The following is an 18,762-nucleotide window of genomic DNA, read 5'->3' on the forward strand; positions in this document are numbered from 1 at the left end:
CCTTCTTAATTGAAATGTCAATATTTTAAGGCTTGCCTTATTGTCATGTTCATAATATCTCCGTTTTTGCAATTTTTTCTGAAAGTAAACCGTCTAAGGCTCTGTGAGCCTTTGTGAGGGCTGCCATCTGTTAAGTAATGGTTAGACATTACTTGTCTCATTTATGTTAAGTATCCAATTAGTTGTCTCATTTATGTTAAGTATCCAATAATTGACACTGATATGTAAAGAGGCTTCAGATGGCCTTTGTGTCAGGTGATGTGAAGATAGAGTTTTGTGCAAAGTGAAATAAAGGTGTTTGTGAAAAGGAGAAGAACCTTTGACTCTTTATACAACAGCAGCTAAACGCTGTTGAGGTGGATTGATGTTCGGGGTGGACGGAGCTACACTCAGCACACAGCTATTCGGTTGGTGACTTTGTCTTGGTCGAAATATCAGAATTGAATTCACAATCGTTCTCATGACTTGCTGTTACCCTGTCCCTATTTGATTCTAGATTCAGCAGGAAGTTGTGATACAATTTTCAGCTGTTCAAAATAACACTGTCAGATGTCACTGAAGAGCCTGTATTCAGTTCAAACTGTTTTCTGATTAATCTCTACGGCAGGATGCTAGAAAACATGGGCTATTTTCTGGATCTTGAGAACTTCCTGTCGACAAAGGCAGACATGGACAATAAAATTCATCATTGCCTCCAAAGTGCCAGCTCAGCCTTCAGCTGAAAGGGGAAAAGAATATTTGAGGACTAGGAGTTCAAACCTGTGACTAAGATCATTGTTCACTGGGCATCAGTGATCTCCGTGCTCCTATATGCTTCAGAGATTTGGACAACCTATAGAAGACTATAGAAGACATCTCAAAGCATTGAAGCACCACCAGAAGTGTCTTTGCCAGATCCTCCAAATCTGGTGGCAAGTGGTCTATCAGCTAGATCCTCTCCCAAGCCAATTTACCCAGCATTGAAGTGCTAATCACTCAAAACGTGCTCTCCTGGGTGAGGTCGTAGTGCATGGGTCTCGCCTCCACAACCCAAAGATGTGCAGGTTAGGTGGATTGGCCACGCTGAATTGACCCTTAATTGGAAAAAAACAATAGGGTACTCTCAATTTATTTTTTAAAATGGAAGAGGCAACAGGCAACAATGTAAGATAAGTATGGAGTGGGTGCTTCAATATGGACACATTCTCTTTCCAACTTCTTTAAAAGTAAATTAATAAATGGAGTTTGGCGCTGGACCACTAGTATGTTGGTTGGGGTGAACCCCACTTCACAGTGGCCGCAGCTGTTGCAGGGAAAGCCTCCAGGACTGCTTGGCACTGATGGCCCAGTCTGACACCAGGAGTCAGTCAAACTGATCTTCACCACTTCCAGGAACTTGGAAGCTGACTGGAAAATACCATTTGGGCTCCTTTAATTGGCTATAAGTAGCTCTTAATGAGCTGTATCTACCTACCTGCTGAGTATGGGCGAACAGCCTTGCCACACACCCTCCCATCCTACCTCCACAAAAATGGCCCTGTGGGAGGGGGATGATGGGATACAGCCGGATAATCAGCATCTTGGGTGTCAATGTTATTTTTGCAACCACACACCTCCAATCCTAGCCTCGCTAGGGCCTAAAAAGCAAGCCCCATTGGCTTCCTTATATCATGTTCCATCTTGCTTGTACAATATCAATACCTCTGTGGCAGATTATTACCATAAAAAGTTGTGGCTATCGGCCACTACACCTCATTATTCTAAATAACGCTTTCATATTAAATATGGCTTTTGTCAGAGACCTCCCCAACCAATCCAACGAGGATAATGTTCTGATCAGCTTTCTATTCTGTGGCAACGTGTACCGATCATAGACCAAATCAGTGATTATTTGGGCGGGTTTGGTGATGGGAGCAGGAGATCACACGAGTGGCCCAAATCACGTTTGACGCCAGCGCGAAAGCTCGCTGCAATCGGCCCCTCCCTCTGTCAGTGGCGGGCCGTGTTTCCTGCCATGCAACGTTGGGAACCTCATTTCCATTCATTAGCATCTCACTTTCACCTTCTTTTCCACTTTTAAGATCTTCCTGAAATCATACCTCTTGGACCAAACCTCTGATAACTCCACCTCATATCTCAGGATTAATTTTTTGCCTCTGTAGAATTTTTTACCTTAATGGTACTAGATTAATGAAAATAGTTATCACCTGAGACTAAGTTTCTGTAGCGCTCCTAACACATTTTCTCGAGTTATGGAATCCTCCTCCTCAGTCTCCAATGCTTCTTCAAGTATCTTCAATAACACTGTGCTCTGTGTCAGATATGTTCGGCCTGTTACACACAAGAGACAAAACAGAACTGTTGAACCATGTCAAAAGAGATTATAAATAACACAAAAGCAAAATACTGCGGGTATTAGAAATCGGAATAAAAACAGAAAATGCTGAAAACACTCATTAAGTCTGGTAGCATCTATGGAGTGAGAAACAGTTAACGTTTCAGGCCAGTGACTTTTCAGCAGAACCTTCATCAGATTGTTAAGAAATTACTTTTATTATAGATGTGGAGAAAAAAAAAGATTTTTAAAAATACAGATAAAAATCATTTTCGGCATAAAAATAAAAACTCACCAAGTGACAGCGATGCAAAGCCATTGATTAGTCGTGCTGTATACTGTCGGACAATCTCACTCTTTGAATTTAACAAGTTAATCAAGCTCCTCTGCAACAAGGAAAATATGGTTTTCAATCTTTTACTTAGTATTCTTAGAGTTAGCTTGAAATAACACGTACTTTGGTTTACTAAATTAATTTTAAAACTGAAAATTTTACTCTGTCATCAGTAGGGTCTTTCATTAAATGCTCAGTCATATTTTTAATTTCTGATAATAGTAAGATATGCACTTACTATTGTCCAGACTTCATTCTTATATCAAGCTTAATCATTATAATTTAGAGTACAAACTCCATAATGCCACAGGTCAGTAGATCAATGCATGGCTCAATAGCAGTGGTTAGCAGTGTTGCTTCACAGCGCCAGGGACCCGGGTTCGATTCCCAGCTTGGGTCACTGCATGTGAGGAGACTGCACATTATCCCCATGTCTGCGTGGGTTTCCTCCGGGTGCTCCGGTTTCCTCCCACAAGTCCCGAAAGACATGCTTGTTAGGTGAATTGGACATTCTGAATTCTCTCTCAGTGTACCCTAACAGGCGCTGGTATGTGGCGACTAGGGGCTTTTCACAGTAACTTCATTGCAGTGTTAATGTAAGCATACTTATGGCACTAATAAAGATTATTATGTGGTTCTCTGTCATAAAGATATGAACATTCCAAATTCAGTTTGAGCTTGTACTGAATCAGCTATTGGAAAGACAAGTGCAGGGAGGAAAATACCCACATGGAACAGCTTTTATTTGAAGAACTGGATTAATGAATTATTTTGTACCTCATTTGCACATGGAAAATCAATATTCTGAACAATTAGTTCCTCCAAGTATGTACAAGGGAGACAATAAGTACCAACCTGCACCATCAATAATTTCAACATAAATTATATACTAGCTGCATTATTTGTACATTATTCCAGTGCAGAAGAAAGGTAACAGCTAATATAGATAGAATTAATTTGAACTGTGTGCTAACAACTGCTTGGGCGTAATCTAACGGGAGAAGCACCATGTGTGGTAGCGAGCGCGATTTGGCAGGTGTTTCCCGACAGCTGACCTGGTGAGATCGCGACTGGTATCTAACATCAATTAGAGCCGGTAATGATCCCCCATGGGTTTCACTGCGGAAATGGCTGTCCCACCAGCTGATTGGCCTGGACCACATTCAGCAACTCCCCGCTAATGAGGGGGAGCAGCACATAAATCGCTCCCTTCATGCAAACGTCAGACAGCACACAACTATCCCACCTCGCAGACCAGCCCACGTTTTGCTGATGTCGACTTGACCAGGATGTTGGATGCAGTGGAGTCCAGATGGGACATCCTGTTCTCCAGAAGGAGTCAGAGGGTCAACTGCAGGTCAGCTAGTGCTACCTGGCAGGCAGTGGCCATCAGCTCGGGGGGGACGGGGGATGGGAACCACCATCCCGTGCCGTAAGAATCTAAATGACCTCTGTTGGGCCACACTGGTGAGTTGACGTCAGCCCCCTGGCATCGGTCCCATCTCCCACCCCCCAGACCTCCACCTGCGCCCCCCTCTCCCCGGCCAACGGGTTGGTGGCTGGCACTGTGCACTCCCCACTCCCAAACCCCTTCACAATACTGTGGCTGTGCCCCAGCACACCCTGGCACCCACCAGCACAACATAGCCGTGTCCAGTAGCGGTGCCCATGCCTATCACCTGCCATAGACCCCTCCCAATGCATGAAGCCTGCAGCTCACAATGCCCTCTCTTTGTCCCCGCAGATGACCTTAGCCTATAATAAGCGGGAAAGGGCCCAGATGGGCGGCAGTGTGCCAGACATCATAGTACTCACCTCCTAGGAGGAACAGACCCTAGAGATGAGGGAGGCCGAGGAAGGGCGGTCACCGACACCGAGGTTGGCCTGCACCACAAAGGTGAGGATCCACTGCCCCTTCACCAGGTGACTTGTTGCAAGTGAGTTGTGCATGTCAGATACAATGATCCTTCCCTCTCACTGACAACATGACCATTCTCCCGCAGGATTTCCATCGGATGGTGCTGCCAATCTGAGGTGGTCCCCACTCTCCCGCCTTCCCCGAGAACACGTCGGAGGAGAGTTCCGAGGAGACCACCATCAATGAGTCACAGCTATCACTTCCACACTCCACCAGCACAGAGACACATATCTCGGTGGGTGACAGTAATGGACAGGGGCATTATGCCGGTGCACATCAGGTAGTAACAGGAACATCCAGGCGAGACAACTGTTTGATCCCAGGACCCAGATGGGTCTAGGTCAGGCGTCAACCCTCTGGACCAGGTTATCCCGGAGCTGATGCTGAAGCTAGGGTGCAGCTGTGAGATTCAGGAGGGGACACTCCAGCGAGTGTATAGCTGATTGGAGGGTGCAGGAGATGGCGCCGCAATGCATTGCGCCGAATGCTAGAGTGGTGAACACAGTGGAGAGCCTGCAGCATGAGGTCGGCATCATGAGTGGTGGTGTCCAAGGCGTGGCTCAGTTAGGGACGGTCACGGCTGAGCACCTCGACAGCATGTCCCAGTCGGACGCATGTGGACCTTGATTTGCCGCTCGAGTGGTGGCCCCGCTCCCGGGGTCAGCTATGTATCTACCCTTTGCCTATCATCTGGTTTCCTCTCCTTCCCTTCTCCTCACACTCTCCTGCACTCAGCTGCCCTCACTCCTTCCTTCCTAAGCTTTAGTTCCCGTTTTCAAAGTGAGGCACTTTAATCCTGCGCAAAGTGTCTCTCCAGCTGATTAGAGTCCCTTCGGGTGATCTTTTCACCATCGTCTCTGTTGCTGCTTTTCCAAATTTGTCCGCGTCCACAGGTGTCGTGTAGAAGTGCTCCCTGCTCTGAAATGTGACCCAGAGTTTTGCCGGGTATAGCATCCCAACTTTGGCTTGGCTTTTGTACATGGCCATCTTCGCCTTGTTGAATCCTGCCCGGCGCTTGGCCAGTGTCCTGATTTATCCTAATCTCCCAATTGGGTGTTTATTCCTCCCGTTCCCCAAAAGCATGTTATGTGTATAAAACAAATGTTCTTCTCAGTATGCCCAACGTCACTGCAACAGGTGCACTATTGTTAAATACATTTGCAATCTGATCTGCAATGTCAATACTATTCTTGCCTCAAGACACACTGCAGAAAAATGTGGTAGGTCAAAATAAAGCAATTGTACTATGATGAAATGGCAACAATGTTTTAAGTCAATACAACTCAAACAACAAAACTTTTGATTCAGAAGGAATGTTGTTGGAGACAGGAATACAAACAGCAAACCTGGCTCTTGTGACATTCCAGCAGATCATTGCTAATGTATGCCTGAAGAACTGTATCCCTTTGCTCTCCAGGATGAGACTGTGTCAGCCGCTATGGGAGTCAAAAAATGCACATTAATCCAATTTTGCATCGTACTTTTTAACAAATCTTTATATTCTTTAATCTGCCAGAATTGCAATTTTGATACGATTAGCATTCTTTTTTTTGTTAAACAAGTTTTATTCCAAACAAGTAACACAACCCTAACATCCAACAGAGTATACAGTTTGCACATTTTTTTCCCATTTAGCCCCCCCTCCCCCTAAACAAATAGCTCCTCAAATAAAGTCATGAGCGACCTCCACTATACATCAAACTCCTCCTCCGACCACTTTAGGGCAAATTTCACTTTCTCCAACCTGTTTTGGGGCCACTGCTGTTTGTCATTTTTATAAATGACCTGGAGGAGGGCATCGAAGGATGGGTGAGTAAATTTGCAGATGACACTAAAGTCGGTGGAGTTGTGGACAGTGCGGAAGGATGTTACAAGTTACAGAGGGACATAGACAAGCTGCAGCGCTGGGCTGGGAGGTGGCAAATGGAGTTTAATGCAGAAAAGTGTGAGGTGATTCATTTTGGAAGGAATAACAGGATGACTGAGTACTGGGCTAATGGTAAGATTCTTGGCAGTGTGGATGAGCAGAGAGATCTCGGTGTCCATGTACATAGATCCCTGAAAGTTGCCACCCAGGTTGAGAGGGTTGTTAAGAAGGCGTACGGTGTGTTAGCTTTTATTGGTAGAGGGATTGAGTTTAGGAGCCATGAGGTCATGTTGCAGCTATACAACACTCTGGTGTGGCCGCATTTGGAGTATTGCGTACAATTCTGGTCGCCGCATTATAGGAAGGATGTGGAAGCATTGGAAAGGGTGCAGAGGAGGTTTACCAGAATGTTGCCTGGTATGGAGGGAAGATCTTATGAGAAAAGGCTGAGGGACTTGAGGCTGTTTTCGTTAGAGAGAAGAAGGTTAAGAGGTGACTTAATTGAGGCAGACAAGATGATCAGAGGATTGGATAGGGTGGACAGTGAGAGCCTTTTTCCTCGGATGGTGATGCACGAGGGGACATACCTTTAAATTGAGGGGAGATAGATATAAGACAGATGTCAGAGGTAGGTTCTTTACTCAGAGATTAGTAAGGGCGTGGAACGCCCTGCCTGCAACAGTAGTGGACTCACCAACACTAAGGATATTCAAATGGTCAGTGGATAGACATATGGACAATAAGGGACTAGTGTAGATGGGCTTTAGAGTGGTTTCACAGGTCGGCGCAACATCGAGGGCCGAAGGGCCTGTACTGCGCTGTAATGTTCTATGTTCTATGAGAAACCCGTACAAGTCTCCCAACTATGCTGCGGCCCCTGGCGGCATGACCGACTTCCAATTCAAAAGTATCCGTCGCTATCAGAGAGGCTCAGGCCACGACATCAACCCCCTTCCCTTCCAGCAGCTCCAGCACCTCCAACACCCCAAAGATCGCCACCATAGGGTCCGGCTTCATCTCAATTTTTGATAGGTTCCTAAACACCGCCTCCCAAAAATTCTCCAATCCCTCACACCCCCAAAACATATGGGCATGGTTCGCCAGCCCCTTCCCACACCTCTTGCACTAACTCCAGGAAAAACCCACTCATTCGACCCGAATCATGTGGACCCTATGCACCACCTTAAATTGTATAAGACTCATCCTTGCACAGGAGGAGGTTGAGTTCACTCGGCGCATTACTTCGCACCAAAGCACCCATCCTATCTCCCTCCTCAACTTCTCCTCCCACTTCCGCTTGATCCTTTTCACTATGGTCGTGCCCTGCTCTCCCAACCACCCATAAGTGTCCCAATCCTACCATCACCCGCTCCATATGGGAACAACATTTTCTCCTAAAGCACATATTCAGGTACCTGAGGGAATGAAGGCAGCTCCTTGCATGCAAGTCCCCGCACCTGCCAGTATCTGAACTCACTTTCCCGTGATAGTTCCAACTTCTCCGCAGTTCCTCTAGCGCAGCAAACATGCCCTCCACAAACATGTCTCTGACCCACACTAACCCGTCTTCCCTCCATCTCCTGTACACCCCCCCAAACCTACACAGTGGAGTCATCATAGACATGTACCCAGTTTAAAGTGCCTCCTTAGCTGGTTCCAAATTTTTATGGACGACTTCATCACCGGATTGCTCATGTACTTCCTCGGGGCGAATGACAGCGGCTCCATCATAAGGGCAGAGCCCCAGGTTCGCCCCTTGCCCCGAAGTGTTCACCGGGTACACCTTGCTTTTCCCAACAGTCAATTTATAGCCTAGGAGGCCCAAAATCTCTCCAGTAAGCCCATGATTCTGCCCAGGCTTTCTAACAGGTCCATCACAAACAGCAACAGGTCATCAGTGTACAACGACATCCGGTGCTCTCTGCCGCACCTCTCAATCCCCTGCCACTCAGCGGAGACCCGAAGTGCCATCGCCAAGAGATCAATCGCCAGCACGAACAGCAGCAGGCACAGCGGACACCTCTGCCTCATTCCCATGTGCAGCCCAACATACCACACATTTGTCTCATTCATTTGCACACTTGCCTTGGGATACACGTACAGCAACTGAACCCACACCACAAAACTTGGCCCAAATGCAGACCTACCCAGGGTTTTGAACAAATACCTCCACTCTACACCGTCAAAAGCCTTTTCGCCGTCCATTGACACAATCACCTCTAGCATTCATCCCCTCCCACCCCACGATGAGGTCATAATTACAGTTAGCAACCTCCCAATGTTACTAGGACATTCTTTCCTGCAGCGTATGAGGTAGACAACGTTGACCGAGTCGCACGAGTACGTACCGCGTACCTGGTGGGTGGTGTTCTCACGTGTAATAGTGGTATCCATGTCGATGATCTGGGACGTCTTGCAGAGATTGCCATGACAGGGTTGTGTGGTGTCGTGGTCACTGTTCTGAAGACTGGGTAATTTGCTGCACACAATGGTTCGTTTGAGGTTGCGCGGTTGTTTGAAGGCAAGTAGTGGGGGTGTGGGGATGACCTTGGCAAGATGTTCATCGTCATCAATGACGTGTTGAAGGCTGTGAAGAAGATGACGTAGTTTCTCCGCTCCGGGGAAGTACTGGACGACGAAGGGTATTCTGTCGGTTGTGTCCCATGTTTGTCTTCTGAGGAGGTTGGTGCGGTTTTTCGCTGTGGCGGGTTGGAACTGTCGATCGATGAGTCGAGTGCCATATCCCGTTCGTACGAGGGCATCTTTCAACGTCTGTAGATGTTTGTTACGCTCCTCCTCGTCTGAGCAGATCCTGTGTATACAGAGCGCTTGTCCATAGGGGATGGCTTCTTTAATGTGTTTAGGGTGGAAGCTGGAGAAGTGGAGCATCATGAGGTTATCCGTGGGTTTGCGGTAAAGCGAAGTGCTGAGGTGACCGTCCTTGATGGAGACGAGTGTGTCCAAGAATGCAACTGATTTTGGAGAGTAGTCCATGGTGAGTCTGATGGTTGGATGGAACTTATTAATGTCATCGTGTAGTCGTTTCAGTGATTCTTCGCCGTGGGTCCAAAGGAAAAAAATGTCATCGATGTATCTGGTGTATAACATCGGTTGAAGGTCCTGTGCGGTGAGTAGGTCCTGTTCAAACTTGTGCATGAAGATGTTGGCGTATTGGGGTGCGAATTTGGTCCCCATGGCTGTTCCGTGCGTCTGGATGAAGAACTTGTTGTCGAAGGTGAAGACGTTGTGATCCAGAATGAAGCGGATGAGTTGCAGAATTGCGTCTGGAGATTGGCAGTTGTCGGTGTTGAGTACTGAGGCTGTTGCAGCAATGCCGTCGTCATGGGGGATACTGGTGTAGAGTGCCGAGACGTCCATTGTGACGAGGAATGTTCCTGGTTCAACTGGTCCATGGGTGCTGAGTTTCTGTAGGAAGTCCGTCGTGTCGCGACAGAAGCTGGGTGTACCTTGTACGATGGGTTTCAAGATGCCCTCGATGTAGCCAGAGAGGTTCTCACACAGGGTCCCATTGCCTGAAACGATAGGGCGGCCTGGTGTGTTGGCCTTATGTATTTTCGGGAGGCAGTAGAGATCTCCAATGCGGGGAGTACGTGGGATGAGAGCACGTAGGGTGCTCTGAAGATCTGGATCCAAGGTCTTGATCAGTCTGTTAAGTTGGCGGATGTGTTCCTTGGTCGGATCTGCGGGTAACTGTCTGTAGTGTTCTTGGTTGTTCAGTTGTCGGTATACTTCTTTGTACCCTTTACAAAGGCACTGATTCTCTTAGATTACAAACTGCAATTATCATCTGCTTATTTAAAATTCCATTCTTTATCTTCTTTTACAATACCACCTCTAACCACCACCTTAGGGTCTTTGAAAGCTTTATCGGCATGCAGCTCTTCAGTCACTTCTCCCACAAATCTGCATTTAATTTCCTTCAATTTAACTGCTCATTAATGATGTGCTCTGTCTGCAATGCAATATGTTGCCTTGTTATCTCCATGGCATTTAAAGCAATTACACTTCCCTAGTCTCCTCCCACTGTCCTTTCTTCATGGTGAGCCATGGTTGGACTATCTTCATCTGGTTCCACTCTTAATTTACCCAGAGGAGCCTGCAGACCATCAGGCCTCCTCCACCTTATTTACATGTCACCCACAGCAAGAACATCTATAACCTTGGGGTTAGCTTTCATGCAGACACCAAAGACACCTCGATCTATGCCTTCACCACCAACAACTTGCAGTTACATGCTGGCTTGAATGTTGCAAAACATCCCAAAGCACTTCACAGGAGCATTATCAAAATTTGACACTGAGTCACTAAGGAGCTATTAAGGTAGACACCCAAAAGAGAGGTGGATTTTAAGCAGCCCAGAGGTTTAGGTAGGAAACTGAGGGGAATCTAGGGCAATGAGCATAGGGGTTGACGAATTAATGGAATCTGATGCAAGTCAGGACATGGGCTGCAGAGGTTTGGATGAGTTTAAGTTTGTGGAGGATCGAATTTGTAATTCGTAAGTCTAGAGCTAACAAAGGCATGCATGAGGGTTTCAGCAGGAGATGAATGAGATAGGGATGGAGTCAAACGATGTTAACAGAGGTGAAAATGGATGGTGCAATTATGTGATTGGGAGCGCGGGGTCAAAAATGACACCGAGGGACTTCTGGTGGCGCTCGCGAGCGGAGTGGCTGCGTCGAGAAGAGGCACCCGCCGGTCCACAATTTTTTGGACTTTTTCGGGGGTTTCCCCGTGGTTCTCTCTTCCCGGGTTTCTTCGGCCTTTGGGGCCTGTGGGTTGGGCGCCGGGTTGGTCCAGTTTGGAGCCGGTGAGGAGCCCCGCGGGAGTGTTCAGCGGCCGGAGCGGGAGGCATTGATCCAGCGGTCGGATCCGTGGGCGGAGCTTGACACGAGGCAAGGCAATCGAGGTGGCAGACCTGAGTCCAGAACGCGATGTAGAGGGGGACTAGAGCACACTGGGTGGCTCCCACTGAAAATGGATCTTTGAGGAGTTTGAAGTCCCGTCCCCGGGGGAAGAGATTTCTTGACTTGAATTTTTGGGGAAAAAATTTGTGAAAATAATTATTTAGTTATTTTCGGATTGAAGAAAGAAAGAAGAAATAATAAGTCATGAGAGGATGTGAAAAGCAGCCAGGAAGAAGGAAGAAAACCTGGGTTCGCCGTTGAATGAGAAGGCCAGCAAAAGCGCTGACAAGATGGCGGATGCCGGACCGCATGGTGGGGCCGCACTACTTACGGTGGAAAAGATGACCGAGGTGATGGCGGTGGAGCTGGAAAAGCAGTTTGTGAGGCATATGGAGGCTTTGAGGAAGGAGACGGTGGTCGCATTGAAATCATTGGTGGAGGAGGTAATCGCCCCGGTGAGGGTAGCTGTGGCAACGACATTGGCCGAGGTGAGAGAGCAGGGCGAGAAGATGAAGGAAGTGGAGGAAGACGTGTTGCAGCACAGCGATCAGCTCACCTCGATGGGGGACGAGCTGCGGAGAGTGGTGGAGGTCAACAGAGGACTCCGAGCAAAGCTCGAGGACTAGGAGAACCGCTCGAGACAGCACAATCTGAGAATTGTGGGCTTGCATGAAGGGACAGAGGGCCCAAGGCCAACAGAGTACTTTGCTAAGAAGTTGGCGGAGCTGATGGGGGAGGGTGAGAACTTCTCCCAGTGCGAGCTGGACTGAGCTCATCGGTCATTAAGGTCGAAGGCCAATGTGAATGAGCCGCCAAGAGCAGTAATTAGCTGCTTCCATAAGTACTGCATGAAGGAGAAGGTGTTAAGCTGGGCGAAGCAGAAGCGCGAGGTGCAGTGGGACGGTGCTGGAGTTCAGATCTATCAGGACTTGACGGTTGAATTGGCAAAGAGACGAGTGGGTGGGTGAAGGCGGTACTGTACAAAAACGGGGTGCGATTTGATATGGTGTACCCGGCGAAGTTAAGGGTAACGTATAACGCCAAAGACTTTTATTTTGAGACAGCGGAGGCGGCTGAGGCGTTCGTGAGGGCAGATAGCTTGGGACAGATGTGAGGAGCGGAACTGGAAGAGAGACTGTGGACTGTGTTTAGGCAGCTGGAAATGTATAAATGCTACAACTTTCTTTTTACTGACGTGTATTGTAATTTACTTCTCTTTGCACTGTAAGAGTTCAAGTCAATGGTTGGGTTGACTGGCGTTCTGTGTTGTGACGGTTAAATCTTATGTTAGTGAATTGTCCGGGTTGGATTGTTGGTTTTGTTTTTTCTTTCCCTGGGACTTGGTGGAAGGGGACGATATATCTTGGGCGGGGGGAGCCACCCGCGCTAGCTAACTAAAGTCAGCTAGTGAATGGAGGTGAGGTGAGAGGAGGACTGCGGACGTTGGAGCCTGGATAGCAGGCTTCAATGGGCCTACGAGGCAAGCGAGAGGGGTTAAAGGGATTGATGCTGGGAGATGTTTTTTCAAGGGGAAATGTAGGGGGGTTCTTAGGAGGGGGGAAGGGGTTCGATGTTAATAATGGACAGGGGCGGGTCAGGCTTATGGGGCAGGGCCCGGTGATATGATGATGGCGGATAAGAAGGGTGGGGGGGATGAGAGACCCCCAGTTAGGATAGAAGATGGGGACCAAGCAAAGCTGGAAACTACAGGCGAGCTTCGACCGACTGTCTACCAGGAAGGTGGTGCGCCAACTGAGATGAGCAAGGGGTGCAGTTTATGAACATGGAGATAAGGCAGGTCAGCTCCGGAGTGAAGCAGCGGCAAGGGAAATTCTTCAGGTGAGGGATAGGGCAGGGAAGTTGATGGTGGCTCCGGAGCTGATTAACAAGGTTTTTGAGGAGTTTTAAGAGAGGTTGTTAAGGTCAGAGCCACCCAGGGGAGACCGTGAGATGCAGGAATTTCTAGATGGGTTGGAGTACCCGAGGCTAGGGGAGGGGGACAGGGCTACATTAGAAGGAGCAATAGTGGAGCAGGAGATAAAGGATGCGATTGTGAGGATGCAGTCGTGGTAGGTGGCAGGGCCGGATGGGTTTCCGGTGGAATATTATAAAAAATTCAAGGATAAGCTGGCACCCCTGATGGTGGGGATGTTTGAAGAGGTGATTGGGAAGGGGGTGTTGCTGCAGCACAATCAATCACTCACGAGGCGAGATGAGATGAAGTCGATCGATGGCTTTATTACGCAGACTTGTTCCCCAGCAGTTTGGTTACAGAATGCGGCTGCTGGGAGAACCCGGGTTCTTATACTCCGCCTTACTGGGTGGAGCCAGTAGGCGGCAGATCCAATCAGGACCCAGTGTCTGTCCACCAATAGCCTCTCGGCATCAGTGGGTACCGTAATACCCCTAATACATACCACCACATTCAACCCTTGTTAAAAAAGAACCCGGCGGGGTGGTGGGTCGCATGGTGGTAGGGGTTTACAAGGTCGGTACTGGGATTCCATTAACACAGTGGCTATGCATCGATATCAACTATTTAAAAAAATATATATATTTTATTAAAGTTTTCAAACACAAGTTTTCCACCTTACAAATCAACATGAAAGATAACACAATAACTAATAAGTAACATTTAAATAAAATAGTGAGCTAACAAAGTAACAAAAAAATAGTGCTCCCCTCCCCCCCAACCAGAACAAAACAGGTTGCTCCCCGCCCCCCCCCGGGCAGCTGCTGCTGACGATCTATTTTCCCTTAACGTTCCGCGAGATAGTCAAGGAACGGTTGCCACCGCCTGGAGAACCCCTGAGCCGATCCTCCCAACGCCATATCGTTTATCCAGGCCTCCACGCCGGGGGGTTTCGCTTCCTTCCATATGAGTAAGATCCTTCGCCGGGCTACCAGGGACGCAAAGGCCAGAATATCGGCCTCTTTCGCCTCCTGCACTCCCGGCTCCTCCGCTACCCCAAATATAGCTAACCCCCAACCTGGCTTGACCCGGACCTTCACCACCTTTGAAATCACTCTTGCCACTCCCCTCCAGTACTCATCCAGTGCCGGACACGACCAAAACATATGTGTGTGGTTCGCCGGGCTTCCCAAGCACCTCCCGCACCTGTCCTCCACCCCGAAGAACCTGCTGAGCCTCGTTCCCATCATGTGTGCTCTGTGATTAACCTTGAATTGTATCAGGCTAAGCCTGGCACACGAGTAAGAGGAATTTACCCTACTTAGGGCATCAGCCCACAGACTCTCCTCAATCTCCTCCCCCAGCTCTTCTTCCCATTTTCCTTTCAGCTCCTCTACCAGCGCCTCCCCCTCGTCTCTCATCTCCTGATATATTTCGGACACTTTGCCCTCCCCGACCCATACCCCCGAAATCACTCTATCCTGGATCCCCTGTGTCGGGAGCAGCGGAAATTCCCTCACCTGTTGCCTCGTAAACGGCCTCACTTGCATGTATCTAAAGATAGTCCCCGGGGGCAACTCATACTTTTCCTCCAGCGCTCCCAGGCTCGCAAACGTCCCGTCAATAAACAAGTCTCTCAATCTCCTAATTCCTGCCCGATGCCAGCTCTGGAACCCTCCGTCCATCCTTCCTGGGACAAACCTATGGTTGTTCCTGATCGGGGACCACACCGAGGCACCCGTCACACCCCTATGTCGCCTCCATTGCCCCCAGATCTTTAAGGTTGCCGCCACCACTGGGTTTGTGGTGTACCGTTTCGGGGAGAGTGGTAGCGGCGCCGTCACCAGCGCCTTTAGGCTCGTTCCTTTACAGGACGCCATCTCCAGCCTCTTCCACGCCACCCCCTCTCCCTCCCTCATCCACTTGCGAACCATCGCCACATTGGCGGCCCAGTAATAATCGTCCAGATTCGGCAACGCCAGCCCCCCTCTGTCCCTGCTGCGCTGCAGGAACCCCGTCCTTACCCTCGGGGTCTTCCCTGCCCACACGAAACTCATAACACTCCTATCTATTTTCTTAAAAAAGGCCTTAGTGATCAAAATGGGGAGACATTGAGACACAAAAAGAAACCTTGGGAGGACCATCATCTTTACCGCCTGCACTCTGCCCGCCAGTGAGAACGGCAGCATATCCCTCCTCTTGAAATCCTCCTCCATCTGCTCCACCAGCCGCGTCAGATTGAGTTTGTGTAAAGTTCCCCAGTTCCTAGCTACCTGAATCCCCAAATATCGGAAGGTCCTTTCCGCTCCTCCTTAACGGCAGGCCGTCTATCCCTCTTCCCTGATCCCCGGGGTGTACTACGAAAAGCTCACTCTTCCACATATTAAGCCTATATCCCGAAAAAACTCCAGACTACCTCAATATCTGCATAACCTCTGTCATCCCCTCCACAGGATCCACCACATACCGTAGGTCATCTGCGTAGAGTGACACTCGGTGTTCCTCTCCCCCTCCATTTCCTAGAGTCTCTCAACGCTATGGCCAGTGGTTCAATTGCCAGCGCGAACAGTAATGGGGACAGAGGGCACCCCTGCCTTGTTGATATCGACTATTAACTATTTACAATGCCGCTTTTACTGGGCCACTGAATTATTCACAGATCTTGCTTTGTCACGCAGATTCGGTGAGTCGAATGGGTGCCCTGGTCGTCCATGCCGATCATCTCAGCCCCGGTGGTGGTGGTGCAGGCGCTGGCTCGGGCACTGTCGTCTCTGGGAGCGTCGTGATGTTTGTTCCTGTTTCACTACTCCTGGGCGGGCACGGGAGGAGGACCGAACCACACGGGAAGGGAGTGGCTGTGGGGTGCGCCGGCGGGAGGGTGGTGGGAGGGGTGCGGGCGCCAGGTCTCGCAGGGAGACCGTGTCCTGTCGGCCGTCGGGGTATGCCACGTAGGCGTATTGAGGGTTCGCATGGAGGAGATGAACCCTCTCGACCAACGGGTCCGATTTGTGCGTCCGCACATGCTTTCGGAGCAGGATGGACCCCGGGGCTGCCAGCCAGGTCGGAAGTGACGTTCCATAGGAGGACTTCCTAGGGACGACAAGGAGGCGCTCGTGAGGCATTTGATTAGTTTTGGTACACAGCAGAGATCGGATGGAGTGAAGGGCATCCGGGAGGACTTCCTGCCAATGGGAAACTGGGAGACTTCTCGACCATCGGGCCAGGAAGACGGTCTTCCAGACCGTTCCGTTCTCCCTCTGTACCTGACCGTTCCCGCGGGGGTTGTAACTGGTCGTCCTGCTCGAGGCGATGCCCTTGCTGAGCAGGAATTGACGCAGTTCGTCGCTCATGAAGGAGGACCCCCTATCGCTATGGATGTACGCGGGGAAACCGAACAGTGTAAAGATGGTGCAGAGGGCTTTAATGACTGTGGCCGTGGTCAAGTCAGGGCAGGGGATGGAGAAAGGGAAACGGGAGTATTCGTCAACCATGTTCAGGAAGTACGTGTTGCAATTGGTGGAGGGGAGGGGGCCTTTGAAGTCCAGACTGAGGCGCTCAAAGGGACGGGAAACCTTTATCAGGTGCGCTCTATCTGGCCTGAAAAAGTGTGGCTTGCACTCTGCGCAGATTTGGCAGTTCCTGGTGGCTGTTCGGACCACCTCGACGGAGTAGGGGAGGTTGGGGGTCTTCACGAAGTGGTAGAACCGAGTGACCCTCGGGTGGCAGAGGTCCTCGTGGAGGGTTTGGAGACGGTCCACTTGTGCGTTGGCACATGTGCCGTGGGATAGGGCATCGGATGGCTCGTTCAGCTTTCCGGGACGATACAAGATCTCAGAGTTACATGTGGAGAGTTCGATCCTCCACCGCAAGATCTTGTCGTTCTTGATCTTGCCCCGCTGCGCATTATCGAACATGAAGGCTACCGACCGCTGGTCAGTGAGGAGAGTGAATCTCCTACCAGCCAGGTAATGCCTCCAATGCCGCACAGCTTCTACTATGGCCTGGGCTTCCTTTTCCACTGAGGAGTGGCGGATTTCTGAAGCGTAAAGGGTACGGGAGAAAAAGCCACGGGTCTGCCCGCTTGGTTGAGAGTGGCCGCCAGAGCTACGTCGGATGCGTCGCTCTCAACTTGGAAGGGGAGGGACTCGTCGATTGCGTGCATCGTGGCCTTTGCGATATCCGCTTTGATGCGGCTGAAGTCCTGGCGGGCCTCTGTCGACAGGGTGAAGGTAGTGGACTGAATTAGCGGGCGGGCCTTGTCCGCGTAGTTGGGGACCCACTGGGCGTAATAAGAGAAAAAGCCCAGGCAGCGTTTCAGGGCTTTGGAACAGTGAGGGAGGGGGAACTCCATAAGGGGGCACATGCGTTCAGGATCGGGGCCTATGACTCCATGACGCACTACGTAGCCAAGGATGGCTAGATGGTCGGTGCTAAACACGCATTTTTCCCTGTTGTAGGTGAGGTTCAGGGCGTTAGCGGTCTGGAGGAATTTGCAGAGGTTGGCGTCATGGTCCTGCTGGTCACGGCTGCAGATGGTGACGTTGTTAAGGTACGGGAACGTGGCCCGTAAACCGTGCTGGTCAACCATTTGGTCAATCTCCCGTTGGAAGACAGAGACTCCGTTAGTGACGCCGAATGGAACCCTTAAAAAGCCCGTCTGCTTCGAAAGCCGTGTACTTGCGATCGCTCGGGCGGATGGGGAGCTGGTGATATGCGGACTTAAGGTCCACGGTGGAAAAGACCTTGTACTGTGCAATCCGATTGACCATGTCGGATATGCGGGGGAGAGGGTACGCATCCAGCTGCGTGTACCTATTGATGGTTTGACTGTAGTCTCTGACCATCCTCTGCTTCTCCCCGGTCTTTACAACTACCACCTGAGCTCTCCAGGGACTATTGCTGGCCTGGATTATGCCTTCCCTCAGCAGCCGCTGGACTTCTGACCGGATAAATGTTTGGTCCTGGGCGCTGTACCGTCTGCTCCTAGTGGCGACGTGTTTGCAATCCGGGGTGAGGTTCGCAAACAGGGAAGGCGGATCAACCTTGAGGGTCGCGAGGCCACAGATAGTAAGGGGGGGTATAGGGCCGCCGAATTGGAATGTTAAATTCTGGAGGTTACACTGAAAATCTAACCCCAGGAGTGTGGGAGCGCAGAGGCGGGGGAGGACATAAGTCGGTAATTCTTAAACTCCCTCCCCTGCACCGTAAGGTTCGCGATGCAGAACCCTTTGATTTCTACGGAATGGGATCCTGCTGCCAGAAAAATCTTTTGGGTACTCGGATGGATTGAAAGAAAACAGCGTCTTACCGTATCCGGATGGATAAAACTTTCCATGCTCCCAGAGTCGATCAGGCATGGCGTTTCGTACCCGTTAACCAGCTTCAACCAGGGCACAAGATGGCGGCGCCCCCCCCGCGCATGGAGTCCGGGACCCAAAATGGCGGCGCCCGTTGGCCGCACATGGATCGTTGGGGGGGGGGTTGAGTCT

General features: G+C 49.9%; 1 protein-coding gene across 5 annotated transcripts in view; it reads right to left on the reverse strand.

Annotated features, from left to right (window-relative positions):
• Positions 1-18,762, reverse strand: part of armc9 (armadillo repeat containing 9) — a 211,316-nt gene that overhangs the window by 67,489 nt on the left and 125,065 nt on the right. For 4 of the 5 annotated variants that reach the window (XM_072474273.1, XM_072474271.1, XM_072474269.1 and 1 more), the window contains 3 exons: positions 5,913-6,002; positions 2,610-2,700; positions 2,187-2,310 (listed from right to left, as the gene is read on the reverse strand). In XM_072474273.1, coding sequence (XP_072330374.1) covers positions 2,187-2,310; positions 2,610-2,700; positions 5,913-6,002 — 305 coding nt within the window. The remainder of the gene's footprint in view (positions 1-2,186; positions 2,311-2,609; positions 2,701-5,912; positions 6,003-18,762) is intronic. The other variant, XM_072474272.1, reaches the window with a different exon arrangement.

The sequence above is a fragment of the Scyliorhinus torazame genome, chromosome 14, assembly GCF_047496885.1.
Source record: "Scyliorhinus torazame isolate Kashiwa2021f chromosome 14, sScyTor2.1, whole genome shotgun sequence".
NCBI lineage: Eukaryota > Metazoa > Chordata > Chondrichthyes > Carcharhiniformes > Scyliorhinidae > Scyliorhinus > Scyliorhinus torazame.